Here is a 19,320-nt window from a genome sequence, read left to right on the forward strand (position 1 = left end):
GCCACATTGGGGATGTACGCTCGCTATTTGGCACGCTCGTTAGTTAGAGGAGGGGTTGGTAGAGTTTGGGGAGGATGTTTAGATGCGTTCGAAATTACGAGCGAGTGCTTGAATTAACATATGTCTGTACGTACGCCGAACGTACGAACGGCCACTTGCGTCCGGGTCTGAATGAGGGCCATGGGAGCCTAAGAAAACAAGGGAGCAGGTTTGTCCTTAGAATACTGATCCTTATCCAAACCATTATATACTAGGGTTTCCCAAGTAGGCCCAGACTTACTACAGATACTTGGGTGGAGGCACTGATCTAACAAAAGGTACATCATTTAACATAAAGTTAAAGGTGGGTACATTCATTGGGAAGATAGTAACTTGGTGACCCTTTAAGGGACAAAGGGGGGTTACATACAGTATATATATATATAGGTACTGTCTGGGGCCTTCCCAGACTGCATCCCTCTTGAAAGATAAGCATTTTACAGTACTCCCATCTTTTTTTTTTATTTTTTTACATATCTTTTTTATTGAATTTTTGAAAAGAGAATTTTTTACATACATCAGTTGGTGTACATAAGTCAAATCAAATTATATCATAAAACACAGAGAAATCAAATAGCAAGACAAACTATTTACAGTACTCCCATCTTTTACTTCTTAGATTTTTTTATCTTTTAAAAAAAATATAATAATAATTTTTCCTCTTTCTTAAAGTGCCGTTTTATTTTACTACCAGTGCAGCAGTGTCTGATTTTAGTGCTGTTTTATTATTCCACCTATTTCTAGCCTACTTGTACAGTGATATTTTATGGAATATATTTTCTGCCTGATTTATTTAACTTTTCACTAAATAAAACTGATGTTATATTTTTAACACAGTTCTCAGTAATAGTTTTCCGCGCTTGGGACACCAGAGGTCGCTGTCACCCTAATTTTTGTCTTGCCAATTGTTTATATAGGCTACTTACCATCGCCTATTTTACTTAGGGTTAAGCTGACGGCCAATATATCCATTGGGGGTGTCAAATACGACTGAGGACCTGATTCAGAGATGGACGCTAATGCTATTTTCACGCAGATCAAGTAATTGTTTGCCATCACGCATGCGTTTAAGCCGCAGCGATAGCATTGCGATTACGGCCACACAGAGGATCACATCAGAATGTGACTGACAGGTTGTCAGCGTTTGGGGGTGGTAACGGGGAGTGGTCAGAAAAACGCAGGCGTGCCTGTCCGTTTAAACGCCGTTACATGGGCGTGCATAAATTAGCCACTGCAAGTGCATACACAGCTCTGCGTGCCAGAAGAGCATATATTATAGTCCTATGCAAGATATCATACAGCATCACCCCATGATATTATTATTATTATTATATAATTTATTATACTTGGATCCCAGTAAATTAAAATCATGATCATGTTTCATAAACGAAGAACTAATATTGTGTTCAATTTTCTCCCATTTACATTCTGTGTCAGCATATTAATTGCCTGTAAAGCCCCCATAGCATACTGTATAGATATTTACATAAATAAATTATTAGCACCAGTTAGTAGGTTTATGTCACAATATACTCTATCGCTTTAATATGCTATGTAATCAAGTCAGCCTAAAATTGCATATTGATTTTCATCTCAGAAATTATTTAATTAGATGTCGCTAAATTAAAATACTTTGTTCTATATTCAGGCTTGAAAGTAACAAGTTTATCAGTGAATATCTTATGTATAATTCATTATGGTAGAAATGTTTTAACTTGGATTTATGTGATGCTATTTAGAAAAATAATGGCAGATGTTTAATTTATTATCTTAAAACCAAAAACAAAATTCAATCAAGATGTACTAAGCTCTGAAAAGTGATAAATACGAAAGTGATAAACTACCAGCCAGTCAGCTCCTAACTGTCACCTTACAGGCTGTGTTTGAAAAATGACAGTTACGAGCTGATTAGTTGGAAGTTTATCACCCTCCGATTTATCACTTTCCAGAGCTTAGTACATCTGCCACAATGAGAGCGAGCAGGACTATGCTTACTCATGTGTACATTTCTGTTAGTGGCTTACTGTATAGAACCAAGAAAAAATGGACGAGAGAGATCACTTTTTAGGGTGCAAAAAGCTGCCAGTCGGTTCTATCAATTTTCAAAAAGGAATCTCAAGTATCACAACACAATGAAAAGACAAAACCTGCTGCGCTCTTAAATTTACATGGAGTAGTAATTGTAATACATTCCTTATTGTTTTAAATACAGAGAATATCACAAGTCAGGTCAATAGATGTATCTCCTTCTGAATATAGTTCCCAATCGACGTCCACTCAGTCGTCACATAAGAGGAGATGTCGAAAACAAAAGAGGAAAAAGAGGACCAATGTGTAGTAATAGCATAAAACACCAAACTTGCTACAAACAGGACAGATATTTAGTCTTCCATTATATGGCATACCCCGCTTACATAAATGATGGGCAAGAAATGTACTAAAGGGTTTCTTTATATTCCAATATAGATCATTTACAGGGTTCGCATATCCAACTCACATCTCTGACTATTGGATAAAGTATATAAAGTTTTCTTTTTCACTTTATTAGATTGGAAAGATTGACATTAAAGACGTATTTTCAAACTTCCCGACTGGGTTGTAGCTGTTAATCTTATAGGAATTTCTTTATGGAGAGGTCCTAGATTGCATACCCAAACTCACACTAGAGAGTAGACAGTTATTCACATAAAGGTATCTTGGTACAATAAATGCGAGTGCATACCCAAACTCACACGATATGGAATGATGACACTCTCATAAAGGTATCTTTGTAATGATGTCTGGATCGGTCCTCAATAGTATCACTTCAGTAGCTGTATAAGCGGACCAGTGTATTTCAATCCAAAAAAGTTTTATTTTGAAATAATAAAAAAAGACACATATGTGGAGCAAATCACTCCAAAGAGGAGCTATACCACGACATAGGATAAAAAATGCCGGAATAAGTACAAATGGCAAGTAATTAAAGGTCCATAGTCACAATAAAAAGTCCCAAATAAAAAACATGCAATAAAAAAATGTGGCGTATGGGTCCAAGTATTTGGCTACTCACACCCTCAGTAGATGACATCTACTGAGGGTGTGAGTAGCCAAATACTTGGACCCATACACCACATTTTTTTAATGCACGTTTTGTATTTGGATTTTTCCTATGTCGTGGTCCTCTTTTCCTTCTTTTGTTTTCGACATCTCCTCTTATGTGACGATTGAGTGGACGTCGATTGGTAACTAAAGGATTCAGAAGGAGATACATCTATTGACCCAACTTGTGATATTCTCCGTATTTAAAACAATAAGGAATGTATTACCATTACTACTCCATGTAAATTTATGAGCGCCGCAGGTTTTGTCTTTTCAATGAGCTGTTACTTTGTATAGAACCAGGAGTTTGCAATGGCCAGGTTCAATTATCTTTGAGCTTCCACCAGGTCGGGTTCCGGCGGCTTTGCAGGATGCGTCTCTCCAGCTGATTTCTGTTTGCAGACTATGGAAGTGGACCTTAATTGTGCTTATGAGCGCAGCTAATTGAAACTGCCCAAAAGGTTTTGGAGATTGGATGAGATGTCTCGAGATTTCTGGAAAAATTATTCTGCGACCCTTATCAGATTCATTAAATCTGTGGATCCTTTACTGACACCAGCATATACAGTATGTCGAGGGTTCTATATTTTGTCAACACTCAGATTGTCATGTCTACATTAACCACATTGACATTCATCATGTCGACACTGATGAAATGTCAACAAGATTAAAATGTTGACAAAATGTTGCTGGTGGTCCAACGGTGACTTACCTTATTCAATTGGTCCAGCTGCTCCAGAGGTATCTTCTGGGTCTAGCAGTGATGTGATAATGACTTCCTGCACCCAGTGGTGGGTAATGCCCCTAACCTCTAACCCTCCTGCTAGAGCCTAACCCCCCCTCTCACAACTGATCCTAACCTCCCCCTGCAGCCTAACTGTAACTTCCACTCTGCCAGCCTAACTCTAACCTCCCCTCCCGTAGCTTAACCCTAACCTCCCCTCCCGCAGCCTAACTATAACCTCATTCTGTGGCCTAACCCTAACCTACACTCTTGTATTCTAACCTCCTTCCCGCAGCCTAACCCTAACCTTTCCCTGCAGCCCAACCCTAACATTCTACACCCCCCGCAGCCTAACCATAACCTCCTCCTGCGGCCTAACCCCAACCTCCACCCTAACCTCCCCCCCGTATCCAAACCCTAACCTCCCCTCCCGCAGCCTAGCCCTAACCTCTCCCTGCAGCCTATCTCTAACCTCCCCTCCCGCAGCCTAACCTTGACCTCTCCCTGCAGCCTAACCCTAACATTCTACACCCCCCGCAGCCAAACCATAACCTCCTCCTGCGGCCTAACCCCAACCTCCACTCCTCCACCCTTACCTCCCCCCGTATCCAAACCCTAGCCTCCACTCTCACAACCTAACCATACCCTCCGCCCGCAGCCTAACCCTAACCTCCCCCGGCAGCCTATCCTTCCGTCCCACAGCCTAACCCTAACTTCCCCTCCCACAGCCTAACACCAACCTCCCCCCACTGGGCTGCAGTGGGAGACTGCTCAGCAGCAGTTTACTCTGTCGGTGGGGAGGAGCGATCACACTGTTCGCACCCCCCCATGGATTTGCGCCAGGCTGGGGGCTCACAGTGCCCCCCTGCCCGGCGTAGTGACAATGCAAAAGGGTTTTTTTCTGAGGGGGCATGGCCACGCCTCCTGCAAATAGGCCACAGCCCCTTCACACGGGCTGGCTTTCTACAACCATGGATGCAACAGGGCTTTGTCACCCTAGGCTATGTTAACTGTAGGATGCATCGCAGGAATTGTGGGCGTTGCACCGTTGTCCGGATGAGTAAATGCACCTGCTTTGGTGCAATTGTGCACTGGTGATGATTATGACGACGACGGGAACCAAACCAGCAAACAGATAGGGGCGGTGCGGCTGCAGAGACGCATACAACTCAACATATAGGTGGATATACGCAATGCCTTTCAGCCCTAAATTGGCTCCTGCTTTTCAGTTTACATTTCCAGTGCGGACCCAGCAAGGAATAATTATACCTTTTTGTTTTTACCATTTTTATCGTTTAGTGGCAGTCATTAAATTTTATATATTTTTTAACTTGTTTCTATTAGATTTGTTTCTTTGCAGCATATATCAAAACTTTTTTATAATTTCCCTGGGACCTTTTAATATGCTGTTATGGGTTCGATATTTCTACTTCAAAAGTATTTTAAAGTTAAATCACCAACCATTCTACAGATGCTCTTCCTTCCCTTCTCATAATTAGATTACAATGCATAGATTGATAGCCTTGGCTTTCCAATGTCTACATTACAGCTAATCCGGTTGAATAATAGATGGGAGAGAAAAGCTGCCTATATTTAATCAGAGATTTTGGAATTTGGCTGCAAAACTTTAAGTATTAGGCAAAGAGCCAGCTATTCTGTAAATCCAAATGATTAAAATGACAAATATTACCTTCAATGTGGCAAGTAGTGGGTTTCAATCTTGTCCAGAGGCGTATTAAGAGAGGGGCCCATGTGCATTCCTCGTCCGGGCCCCCCTCCTCTCTCCTCGGCGGCCGGTCGTGCACTGACCGCAGCAGTAAACTCTGAGCGCCAGTCTGTACCCAGAGTCTACTGCTCATGCACAGATCACTGGGAAAGTGTACGTCAGCCATTTTACTGGTGATTTTCTTACTGCGCATGGGCAAAACGCCAGGAAAATGTTTGCAGCAGCCATTTTCCTGGTGTTTTGTGCAGTGCTACCGCCAACACGGGACTTCAGAATGGTAAGTATTAAAAAGTATACGTGACGGGTGTGCGGTGTGCACCGCACACCCTGCACCCATTATAAATACACCCCTGATCTTTTATCCAGTGTTTTGACTGTGGTACACTTTACATCAAACTGCAGATACTTTTTTATTCTTTATTACCAGTTATTTATATAGCGCACACATATTCCGCAGCGCTTTGCAGAGAATATTTGGCCATTCGCATCAGTCCCTGCCCCAGCGGAGCTTACAATTTTTTGCCAGTAGCCATGCAATCTCCCTGTGCTTGCGTGGGTTTCTTCTAGAGCACCCGGAGAAAACCTACGCAAGCACGGGAAGAATATGAGAACTCCACACAATAAGTGCTGTGGTGGGAATCAAGCCCATGGCCTCAGTGCTGTGAGGCAGTAATGCTAACCATTACACCAACTGTGCTGCCCAATATATAAATACCTTAACATAGAACTAGCCAGTTAGTTTTTATTGTACATGAAATGTGCTTTGAATGTATAATTATATCTTACTTGCAAAATATATGTTTTCACTGCAATTGATCCCAGCGGCTAAATAAATAGCCACCAGGTAAAATGCCGACGCCGTAAGCCCGAACATTCATAATCCACATGGAGGAGGCAAGTCCCCTAACTCTACCCTTCTCCCCCCCTAACCCTAACCCTCCCTTAGGGGTGCCTAACCCTAAAACTCCCGGGGTGGTTCCTAACCCTAAGTCCCCCCCGGGGGTTCCTAAACTTAACACCCCTGCTCCCCTGCACCCTAAACCTAACCCTCCAGGGGGAGTGCTTAACCCTAACCTCCCCCCAGTGGGACCTAACCCACCCTTCCCCTAGCTTAACCCTCCCCGGAGGGTGCCTAAACCTAACCCTCCTGAGCCCCCCACCCCACCGCGGCTATCAACTAAGTGTCCCCGCTTACCTTCGTTCTGGAAGCCGTCCTGTCAGGATTCCGGCATCAGACTAAAGATAGACGCCTGTCTTTAGTCCAGTGTCGGGATTTACACAGCAGGACTCCAACGGACGGCTTCCCGTCCGTCGGTATATTGACTGTATCCCGCATTTTATAGATGGAAAATATGGATAGTTTTGACATTACCCAGGTAGTCCTATATCACAAAAATATGATTTAACAGTGCTCAATATCAATTTTTTTTTTAAAATGCAGTGGCAGAGCTACAGGTCTTCCACAGGAACCTGTGCAAAATGCAATCTGGGTCCCCTTTGTATCTTTATCCCCTGATACCCAATATACACATGGATAGTAGCATACACAGTAAACAATAACAGAAAAGCAATACAAATCATTCACAAACAATGGTGGCTCCGGAGGTGGGGCTGCAGCGCAGTTATAAATTTAAATAGGGGAGTCACACCAACTGCCAGTGAGTCCTGGCTGGCGATGATTGGCAGTATTTGGGGTGGCAGTTGGTGTGGCTGCCCTATTTGAATTTCGGACTGCTGCAGCCCCACCTCTGGAGTCTAATTAAATTGTATATGTTGTTATTATAAAAGCAAAAGGTCCAGTGTAATGGAAAAAAAAGTTTTATTTATAAATATATTCAGTTTAAAATATTTAGGCTTAACTGTTTAATGTAGCATGCAGTCTTCCGGATCCATCTCATCCATGTCTGAAAACTGCAAGTGATGTCAAACAGTGTTAAGGTGCATACACACGGTCAGATCTGTCAGACGTACTACGAACGATGAACTACGAACGATTTTACCAACGATTTCATGAACTACGAACTACGAACGATTTTTGACAGTATCAAAATGAATGAAAATCAACGGGAATGTGCATCGTTCATCGTTTCAGATATGAACGATTTTTAAAATCGTTATTGTACAAATCTGAAGGAAAATTTGACCGTGTGTATGCACCAATACAGTCTCTGTCAGGGAGGAGTATGAGAGATTATGCTGTGTGTTTCGTCATTTTATGGGGAAACTTCTACACTGGTCCCCACTTCTCCACGCTTCTCACTGCTTGGTATATAAACCCCTAAGAGATAAAAGTGGATATAATATGCAATAGATTGATGATAGTCACCAATTGGTTGGAGATGGGTCAACTGCATTATACTTCATATCTATTAAAATTATTTATAAACATTCTGTGCTTCCTATTCCCTTATAAACAATTTAACATAACTTTGGGCACAAGTTGCCCCCATAGCTGTGCTTTGAAGATGAAACACAAAATAATTGTTTATGTTAATATCAGCGCTATTCTTCATAGTAGAAAATCTCTGTTCCCTTGTGGCTAAATTAATATACCTCAAAAATGTAGTGATAATAGTAACAATTCCTTTATCAAGTATTCACTGCCTGCATGTCTATGCTTACCTATTTAAAATGATCATTTCATTTAACCAGCTTTCTGGCATGGTCTCATCGTTTGCGACCACACCAGGCTGTGCGTTCCCTGACATGGTAGCAAACAATGCGACCAATCAGAAACACGCACTGGGCGGCTGCCAGAAGATAATCTTCCAGCAGAAACCATTTGCAGAGGAAGCTCCCGACCTCTCAGAATCTTTGCACCATCTTCCAGTGTCTGCCATGGGGCCGATCACTGCTGATCTGGCAGCGCGGCAGCACCCTCCAGAGAGGAGCAGCTGCCGGGGAAATGTAAAGGAAACAGCCCGCAGCCCCCCAGTGTATACCCGGTGGCTGCTTAGAGGAGCAGCCACCAATTCAAGGCAAAGTCGCAATGTTCCAATATTCGACGGTCCGATACATTGTTTGTCTATATTAAAATCAATATTAATGTCTTCTGTTTTCATTTTTTTTTATAAATATAATCGTTTTGGAATCGTTCTAAATACATATTTTTGACCTAATTCATTTATTTAAAAAATATATATATGAGCAATTTTTGGAAAAAATTGTTAAAATTCTCAAACGATTATAAACTCGCAGTTGAATCTTTAATGCATGATTGGAGCTGTTGGACGTATGGTTGCAAATTTAGATCTATGAGGTGAGAAAGATGAGATGTTAATGAGATGATGCATGAAATATTTATAAAAGTCCCAAAGAAAATTTCTATCCTTCAAGAGTGCCTCCAATAAATGATAGCACAAGTTTAATGACAGTGATTAAACGGGTTCCTGACTGTAGACAGTAATTAGATAGACAATGTCTAGATAAACACCAGATGTTAGACAGTCAATAGTTAGACAGGGACTTAAGATCGATTGGGACAAAAGTCAGACACACTAAAGTTCGACATGTAAAAGGATTGACAGGTATAAAAGATCAACAGGGTCAAAAGTTCAACATGAATATGGTTGACACAAAAAAGGGTCGACACCTTTTTTTTTTGTTAGGTTTAGGGTTAGGAACTCAGAGCCGTAACTAGACTTTTTGGTGCCCTGTGCCAGAAAGAGCATTGGCGCACCCCCCACCATTATTTTTCAAATAGGGACATAAGATATGTACCTGAAAAAGGTCCATGGCCTCATGGGGAACGGTCTGGGAAGAGATAGGGGAGGCCAGGAGATGCTGGGGATAAAAGAAGGGGAAGCTACAAAGTGAGAATGATAATAAACTGAAAATTGACCGGCCCAAACAGTGCCCCCTACCCTGTGGTGCCCTGTGCCCTGGCACAGGTCGCACTACCCTAGTTACAGCCCTGTAGGCACTTACTGGAGGGTTAGGGTTAGGCACTTACCCCCACGGTTAGGGTTAGGCACTTACCCAGATGGTTAGGGTTAGGCACCAGGAGGGAGGGTTAGGGTTAGGCACCAGCAGGGAAGGTTAGGGTTAGGCACCAAGGGGAGGTTTAGGGTGAAGATTAGGGCTAAAAATGCAAAAAAATTGTCGCCAATTTTTGTGTCGACCATTTTCATGTCGAACTTTTGACCCTGTTGACCTTTTGTACCTGTCGACCTTTTTACTTGTCTAACTTTAATGTGTCTGACTTTTGTCCCTGTCAACCTTTTGTCCCTGTCTAACTATTGACTGTCTAACATCTGGTGTCTATGTAGACATTGTCTATCTAATTACTGTCTATCTCTTATACAACACCCTGTTTAAGCGTAGTCCTCAAGAAGCATTGTTCAGCACAAAATCATTTATATCCACTTTACCATTTATTTTCTTTAAGGACTTGTCGGAAAAAGAGAATACAAGGCAAACTGCGCTGGAATCCCTGAGAGCCAATTTCTACTGTGAGCTATGTGACAAGCAGTATTATAAACATCAAGAATTTGATAATCATATAAATTCCTATGACCACGCACACAAACAGGTGAGAGAAATCAGGGTTTCTGGGATTTTAATTTTTTTTTAAAACCATTTCTGAATATTTCACCGATACGAATTTGACGGAAGTCTTGAACGTCAACTGTCCAAGGATTTATGGGCAACCGTGTTGTAACTTGTTTGCAGTTTCCATTCAATTTAGTACTTGAATTATATGGGAGGGAGACACAAATTATGGAAATAATTATTTCAAACTTTTATAAGTCTAGCGCATAACCCCTTGGTGGTTAAGAATGAGCCAAACTCATTTCCAGTTTTGGAGTATAGATTTATGTAGACACCTCTTTTTTTTATACTTCCAAGCATATTAGAATCAGCAATTTAATCAATGATATTGAAGCAGTTAATGGGTAGATAGATAGCCAAATGTACTTACTCCTTGGCAGAGGCGACCTGCACACACTTAATGGAATCAGGGAGCCAGGGTGTGTTGAAGTTAAGTGCTTAGGCAGATTCCCAAGCAGTGTGGCACTGTTCTGAGAGATGCAGCACGTCAGGATAACTGCAGCGTAAGCAAGTGTTTTCCTAATAGACATCTCAAGTGTGTACAAGTATAAAAAATATCGTAGTGGACTTAGGTGTTGGTCGTCAAATTAAAAATACAAAACGAGTCTGTTTCCTAAAGGCTCTGTGTTGAATGAAACCCTGAAAGTGACTGAATTGCATTTTTCTAGAATGTGACAAACAGGTTTTCATTCAAGTGCCCCGTTTGCTGCATTCTGCAGAAACGCAAATCTATTGTCTACAAATGTCAAGTGATACCAGGCCACACATGCTATGGATGAATCAGGCTTGCTGAAGTGGACCTCTCACACGGGTTTTGTTTATTAGTAAGGAATTTGTTAAAAGGAAATCTCCCTCCATTCATCCAAGAGAGGAACCGCATTGATTTCAGAAAATGGTCTTTTTTTGTGTAAATACAGCAACACTGAAACGATTCATGAGCTTTAAGTTGCTAACTGCAATAACTCCTAAGTGGCATACATGATTTACTGTGCATGTACATATATATATATATATATATATATATATATATAGCTAAAATGGAACAGAAAATACAATATATAACGTAATGGCTTGATTTTACACTTTCTTAACAGAGGCTTAAGGAGCTGAAACAGAGGGAATTCTCTCGAAATGTATCATCAAAATTGAGAAGAAATGAAAGAAAACAAAAAAAGTATCTTCAAAGGTTCCACAAATCAGCTGATTGTAAAAGACAAACAACTTGGTGAGTATCTGAGGGAGACGGTGAGTAGCCAAGGGAGACAGTGAGTAGCCAAGGGGGACAGTGAGTAGCCAAGGGGGACAGTGAGTAGCCAAGGGAGACAGTGAGTAGCCAAGGGGGACAGTGAGTAGCCAAGGGAGACAGTGAGTAGCCAAAGGAGACAGTGAGTAGCCAAGGGAGACAGTGAGTATCAAAGGGAGAAAGTGAGTATCAAAGGGAAAAAGTGAGTATCAAAGGGAGAAAGTGAGTAGCCAAGAGAGAAGGTGAGTATCAAAGGGAGAAATTGAGTAGCCAAGGGAGAAAGTGAGTAGCCAAGGGAGAAAGTGAGTATCAAAGGGAGAAAGTGAGTAGCCAAGGGAGAAAGTGAGTATCAAAGGGAGAAAGTGAGTAGCCAAGGGAGAAAGTGAGTATCAAATAGAAAAATGAGTAGCCAAGAGAGAAAGTGAGTATCAAAGGGAAAAAGTGAGTAGCCAAGAGAGAAAGTGAGTATCAAAAGGAGAAATTGAGTAGCCAAGGGAGAAAGTGAATATCAAAGGAAGGGAAAAAGTAAGTAGCCAAGGGAGAAAATGAGTATCAAAGGGAGAAAGTGAGTAGCCAAGGGAGAAAGTAAGTATCAAAGGGAGAAAGTGAGTATCAAATGGAAAAAGTGAGTAGCCAAGAGAGAAAGTGAGTAGCCAAGGGAGAAAGTGAGTAACGAAGAGAGAAAGTGAGTATCAAAGGGAGAAAGTGAGTAGCCAAGAGAGAAAGTGAGTAGCCAAGAGAGAAAGTGAGTATCATATGGAGAAAGTGAGTAGCCAAGAGAGAAAGTGAGTATCAAAGGGAGAAAGTGAGTAGCCAAGAGAAAAAGTGAGTATCAAAGGGAGAAAGTCAGTAGCCAAGGGAGAAACTGAGTATCAAAGGGAGAAACTGAGTATCCAAGGGAGAAAATGATTAGCCAAGAGAGATAGTGTGTATCAAAGGGAGACAGTGAGTAGCCAAAGGAGAAAGTGAGTAGCCAAGGGAGAAAGTGAGTAGCCAAGGGGGACAGTGAATAGCCATGGGAGACGGTGAGTAGCCAAGAGAGAAACTGCATAGTCAAGATGGACAGTGAGTATCATAGGGAGAAAGTGAGTAGCCATGGGAGAAAGTGAGTATCAAAGGGAGAAAGTGAGTAGCCAAAGGAGAAAGTTAGAGCCAAGGGGGACAGTGAGTAGCCAAGGGGGATAGTGAGTAGCCAAGGGAGACAGTGAATAGCCAAGAGAGAAAGTGAGTAGTCAAGAGGGACAGTGAGTATCATAGGGAGAAAGTGAGTACCAAAGGGAAAAAGTGAGTAGCCAAGGGAAACAGTGAGTAGCCAAGAGAGAAAGTAAGTAGCCAAGGGGGACAGTGAGTAGCCAAAGGAGAAAGTGAGTAGCCAAAGGAGAAAGTGAGTAGCCAAGGGAGACAGTGAGTAGCCAAGAGAGAAAGTGAGTAGCCAAGGGGGACAGTGAGTAGCCAAGGGAGAAAATGAGTAGCCAAGTGAGACAGTGAGTATCATAGGGAGAAAGTGAGTAACCAAGGGAGAAAGTGAGTATTAAAGAGAGAAAGTGAGTAGCCAAGGGAGAAAGTGAGTAGCCAAGGGAGACAGTGAGTATCAATGGGAGAAAGTGAGTAACCAAGAGAAAAAGTGAGCATCAAAGGGAGAAAGTGAGTAGCCAAGGGAGACACTGAGTAGCCAAGGGAGAGAGTGAGTACCAAGGGAGAAAGTGAGTATCAAAGGGAGAAACTGAGTATCCAAGGGAGAAAATGATTAGCCATGAGAGATAGTGTGTATCAAAGGGAGACAGTGAGTAGCCAAAGGAGAAAGTGAGTAGCCAAGGGAGAAAGTGAGTAGCCAAGGGGGACAGTGAATAGCCAAGGGAGAAACTGCATAGTCAAGATGGACAGTGAGTATTATAGGGAGAAAGTGAGTACCAAAGGGAGAAAGTGAGTATCAAAGGGAGAAAGTGAGTAGCCAAAGGAGAAAGTTAGTAGCCAAGGGGGACAGTGAGTAGCCAAGGGGGATAGTGAGTAGCCAAGGGAGAAAGTGAGTAGCCAAGGGAGACAGTGAGTAGCCAAGAGAGAAAGTGAGTAGTCAAGAGGGACAGTGAGTATCATAGGGAGAAAGAGAGTAGCCAAGGGAGAAAGTGAGTACCAAAGGGAAAAAGTGAGTAGCCAAGGGAAACAGTGAGTAGCCAAGAAAGAAAGTGAGTAGCCAAGGGGGACAGTGAGTAGCCAAAGGAGAAAGTGAGTAGCCAAGGGGAGAAAGTGAGTAGCCAAGGGAGACAGTGAGTAGCCAAGAGAGAAAGTGAGTAGCCAAGGGGGACAGTGAGTAGCCAAGGGAGAAAATGAGTAGCCAAGTGAGACAGTGAGTATCATAGGGAGAAAGTGAGTAACCAAGGGAGAAAGTGAGTAGCCAAGGGAGACAGTGAGTATCAATGGGAGAAAGTGAGTAACCAAGAGACAAAGTGAGCATCAAAGGGAGAAAGTGAGTAGCCAAGGGAGACACTGAGTAGCCAAGGGAGAGAGTGAGTACCAAGGGAGAAAGTGAGTATCAAAGGGAGAAACTGAGTATCCAAGGGAGAAAATGATTAGCCATGAGAGATAGTGTGTATCAAAGGGAGACAGTGAGTAGCCAAGGGAGAAAGTGAGTAGCCAAGGGGGACAGTGAATAGCCAAGGGAGAAACTGCATAGTCAAGATGGACAGTGAGTATTATAGGGAGAAAGTGAGTACCAAAGGGAGAAAGTGAGTATCAAAGGGAGAAAGTGAGTAGCCAAAGGAGAAAGTTAGTAGCCAAGGGGGACAGTGAGTAGCCAAGGGGGATAGTGAGTAGCCAAGGGAGAAAGTGAGTAGCCAAGGGAGACAGTGAGTAGCCAAGAGAGAAAGTGAGTAGTCAAGAGGGACAGTGAGTATCATAGGGAGAAAGAGAGTAGCCAAGGGAGAAAGTGAGTACCAAAGGGAAAAAGTGAGTAGCCAAGAAAGAAAGTGAGTAGCCAAGGGGGACAGTGAGTAGCCAAAGGAGAAAGTGAGTAGCCAAGGGGAGAAAGTGAGTAGCCAAGGGAGACAGTGAGTAGCCAAGAGAGAAAGTGAGTAGCCAAGGGGGACAGTGAGTAGCCAAGGGAGAAAATGAGTAGCCAAGTGAGACAGTGAGTATCATAGGGAGAAAGTGAGTAACCAAGGGAGAAAGTGAGTAGCCAAGGAAGACAGTGAGTAACCAAGAGAAAAAGTGAGCATCAAAGGGAGAAAGTGAGTAGCCAAGGGAGACAGTGAGTAGCCAAGGGAGACAGTGATTAGCCAAGGGAGAATGTGAGTAGCCAAGGGAGACAGTGAGTAGCCAAGATTAAAATGATAAAAAAAATTGCGATAGTTCCGATCCTTTGAATGGAAAACTTAGAATAGAAGTACGCAATAAGCAACACAGGAGAATGCACAGAAATAACAGTAATTTATTCCCTCAGTAAGTTGCCAAAACATATAAACTCAAATGTCTTACACTATATCATCAGAACTATATTTTTTAAATTAGAAGATGCTGTTTTATATAAAATGTTTATGCCCCAGGGCCAGAGTCAGACTGGGGCGGGATGCACCAAAGCCAGAAATGCGGTCAAACCCCGAAAATGCTGTTTTCAGGGGGTTGACTGCATTTCTCATATGCACCAAGCCTCAGAACGTGATCCATTCTGGGGATTGGATGTGGTGGGTAACGCCTGTGATCTTCTATTCGCAAAGTAATGTGGTCTATGACCCAGATGGACTTCTGGGTCATAGAGCTGGAAGTCCCTCTTTCGCAAAGGACAGCTGGGATGCATCACATGCAAATTACTATGCGTCACGCATCCCACTGTGGGGCTAAAATGCATCATTCATCCCGCCCTGGGGCTAAAATACGACCCAGGCATTCTTCCCAGTCCTGCTTTGAAGGGGCTTGCATACTGGAAAAGGGGATGTTGCCACGCGGCACAGGAGTGGCGTAAGTGGCATGCCCCGTCTAAGCCTGCTGAGCGAGCACAGCACTGGGAGGCTAGGCCCTCAAATGGTAGCCCATAAGGCCATCGGCCCTTCTGGTATTTGCACCTGCGAAAAGTCTTTGAAATTTTAATATTGGATATGGGGATAACTGAAAATGACGTCATCGTCGATAAATTATCGCCGATAACGGACTTTTCGCTCCAAATTGAATATGGCTCTGTGGGGTAAACTTACTAAGAATCGAATTTGGGTGAGATTGCAATCTCACATGAGTTTAGGCATGTTTTTCAACTCGCAAATTTACTAAAGACAAACTGGAGTGAGTTTGGAAGAGAGTTCTCTCTTTTCACTGTTAAAACTCGTGTGAGATAGCAAACTCGAAAAAACTCACCATCGGCCAAACTAGGATGTACTTTTCATGCAAAAGATGCAACTCGGGAATTTACTAAGATTCGAGTTTACAATCTCGGGTGAGATTGTAGCAAACTCACTGATAAATTGAAGTTTCAAATAGACCACCTCCTGAGCTGCGAGTTTGCCAGAAACATACACAGATCAGTGTGATTTGTGTATATTTCTGCCTGTATACCTAATGTAAAGGGGTTTTTTATTTTTTTTAAATGATGTAGGGTCCCCCCCAAAAGCCATAACCAGCCCCGGACTTGTCAACCAGTCCTGGTTCCAAAAATTACAGAGAACAAAACGAGTAGGGTTCCACCATATTTTAGGAACCAGCACCAGGCTTCAGGGCCAGTCCTGGTTTTAATTATAGGGGGGAGGGAAATTCGTAGGGGTTCCCCTATATTTAAAACCAGCACCAGACCCAAACCGACCGGGGTGTAATGCCACAGCCAGGAGACCCTATTACCGGGTCTCCAGGGCCAAAGCATTCTCTCCCCAAGCCGGCCAGGCCAAGCCGATGGCTGCACTAGTGCAGAAGGACTCCCCGGTCATAAACCTGAAAGTTCCCTCACCACAAGGGACAGCTCTTTTCAGAAGAGCTATCCTTTGCGATTTTAACCGCAATTATATGTGCATACTGGCCATTCCCATTCCCAATAATTACCTCTCCATTGGCGCTGCAAATATAACCGGGAACATGGAGCAAATGCAGCTTGCGCTGACACACCCGCAACAATCTCATAATACGCCCACTGAATGGCCCATATTTGCGTACACTACTAGCTACATCCCAGTCATCACCCAAGAATGCCATCGCTTTTCCACCACCTTTCTAATACAGTCTGTCCCGATCACCACAGAACCTTTGTGCGTACACTCAGGGTAAAACATGTGACCATAGGAGTTTTCAGAACTTTTCACATAAGCGCAGTTGTAAATAATCGCTCAACCATGTGAACATTGGCATTGCGTGCAGATTACGCGCGACGCAGAATCAGACCCATCATGTCAGCAATAACAATGTCTGTATTTATAATCTCAACACAACAATGTCAACAGTCATAATATGGACGGGTTGGGTGCAGGATCCCGACGGCCAGGATGCTGATAGAAATCTGTAAGTATTATTATCAGGTTCCGGCCTAGGATCGGCCGTTACTCACCGCTGCGCCAACTTCCCCTGACTTTTCGTGCGACCAGACGTCTGGTACAGCGGCGGGTGACGTGCTGAGAAGTATGCCTTAGGTGCATTATCGTCAGTGGCTGCTCCGTGATTTGGTTCGTGGTTTCCGTCATGGATGCAGCCATGACAGTCTGTATTACCTGACTGACCCTCCATCCAATGGGAGCATGGTTGTTGTCAGCTGACGCTGTCTTCCAATGGATTGCTACCTTAGGGTATTTTACCGGGTTATGGGCAACAGGAAGTTGCCTATACAATGTTGTTACTTCTTGTGTCTACTTGCCGTCACTTCATTCCAGGTTCCCCTGTTGTTATACCCTCGAGTTTCTTCAAGTGCCAGGAGGTTTTAGTCGCATTGTTCACAAAGTCGGGTAATGGATAGCCGGCAAGGACCAGCGATGCATGTGCACGCTGGGTCCTTGCCGTTCCCGACTATCTACAGAACATTCCCATCAACCTGACGACGCTCGTCAGGTTCAGCATGTTCAGAGGTAGGAGGTCGGACTCCTTCACTGAATGACGTTCAGTGAACGCCGTTCAGTGCGGGCACCGCACCTCGGCGACCTGAAGGTCTGAACGCTAGACGTTCAGTCTTTCAGGTCACCTAGTGGATAGGCCCCTTAACCCTCCCATCCTGCAGCCTAACCCTTCTGCAGCTTGACCCTCCCGTCCTGCAGCCTAACCCTCCCGCCCAGCACCCTAACACTCATAACTTGCAGCCTACCCCTCCCATCCTGCAGCCTGACCCTCCCGTCCGGCAGCCTAACCCTAACCATCCCATCTTGCAGCTTAACCCTCCCGTCCTGCAGCCTAACCCTCCCGTCCTGCAGCCTAGCTCTAACCCTCCCAACCCGCAGCCTAACCCTCCCGTCTCGCAGCCTAAACCTAACCCTCCCCCCAGTGCCTAAGTCTCCCCCTGACCCTAATACCTTTGCAATCTGTCTTGACAGTTGGGATGCCGCTATCGGTATTGTGACCATCGGCTTCCTGACTGTCGTGAAGCTGACTACATCCCAATATTCACATTGTTAAACTGTCAACATGTGAAATACAGACATTCTCAGAATGGCAATATTAGGGTGAAGCTGTGGTATGGTAGCGTCAGGGTTAGACACTAGAGGGATGGTTAGAAGTAGGGATTGTTGTTGCGGATATGGCCACTGTACTCACCGGAATGGCGCTCCATCAGATGACTCAGCCAGGACTGACAGTCATGCAGGATACAGGGGAAATCTGTGGTGGGCCCCACCAGGGGCTGGCTGGCAACTTTTAGTCTGGGGGGCACATGCAATCAAGTAGCCCGGGCTTTTCTACCAGCACATGGCAACTTACTACCTCTTCTTACCATTCTATCCCATGGTAACATTCTGGATTGCAAGTCTTAAACTAGAGGCAAATTTACTCTATTGCACAGCCCAAAACAATCAGGATAAAAACAAATTACTATGACTGCATCTTTATAATAACCCAGAGACATAAAAATTAAGCATGTACAGCACTTGTCACACTCCCGGTCGGCTCTATCTCTACTCACTGATTGATGCTGGGAGGAGGCGGCCAGGCCTCCGCCCAGTACCAGTCAATGAGGAGAGCCGACTGGGAGGACGCGACCACGGAGGGGGAGGACGCGACCACGGTTTATTGCTGGCAGAATCTTTAAACTTGGGAATCATATATAAATGTCCACTTGATTTGGTTACGATTTCGCAATTCAGTATATATAGGGACATACTGTAATTATTTTTGGTGTCCCTGAATCGCAGAATGTGGCTCCTTCCTTTTATATGCCATGTATGAGATGGGTTGGGTATGGATTGCTGGCGGTTGGGATGCCGCAGGTATGCTAGCACTAATCCTAACCCTCCCTCCCCAGTGCCTAAACCTAACCTCCCCCCTAGTTCCAAAGCCTAACCTCCCACTCCCCACACCCTAAACCTAACATTCCCTCCCTGGTGCCTAAACCTAACCTACCCCCTAGTGCCTAAACCTAACCTCTGTCGCTTCTATGCTGCAAGGCCCCTGTACTGCACCAGAGTAATGTGCTTTATCTAGGCAGCCACGGTTTGCCCTCTCTCTTGCCTATCTACACCGTACAGTTGCCTATAGTTGTAGGTGATAGAGAGCGAGCAATGCACAGCCTGGTATTGCATTCAGTGACACAGGCTACGGTAACGTACAATTTCCTTCACAGCACAATGTTTTCCTTTATGGTAATGGGGGAAGTGAGTTGTACTTCTCAGATATGTCCTGCGGGTCAGGACATTTTTTTGTTATCAGGTGGCTGCTGAACAACAGTTGCATTTAGTTTTATTCATCATCACTGTCTGATAACAGATCCCAGACTTCTCCTTGTCATGCCCCTGGCTCATGCCTCTCCTCCCACCTCCAGCTACCCATCTCCTGCACGCAGACTCATGCTTC

General features: G+C 43.9%; 1 protein-coding gene across 1 annotated transcript in view; it reads left to right on the forward strand.

The window, feature by feature from the left end:
• Nucleotides 1-19,320, forward strand: part of ZNF804A (zinc finger protein 804A) — a 249,640-nt gene that overhangs the window by 202,953 nt on the left and 27,367 nt on the right. Inside the window, exons 3-4 of the mRNA XM_088476427.1 lie at nucleotides 9,958-10,101; nucleotides 11,216-11,346. Coding sequence (XP_088332553.1) covers nucleotides 9,958-10,101; nucleotides 11,216-11,346 — 275 coding nt within the window. The remainder of the gene's footprint in view (nucleotides 1-9,957; nucleotides 10,102-11,215; nucleotides 11,347-19,320) is intronic.

The sequence above is a fragment of the Taudactylus pleione genome, unplaced genomic scaffold (assembly GCF_031769625.1).
Source record: "Taudactylus pleione unplaced genomic scaffold, aTauple2 ptg000188l, whole genome shotgun sequence".
Lineage (NCBI taxonomy): Eukaryota > Metazoa > Chordata > Amphibia > Anura > Myobatrachidae > Taudactylus > Taudactylus pleione.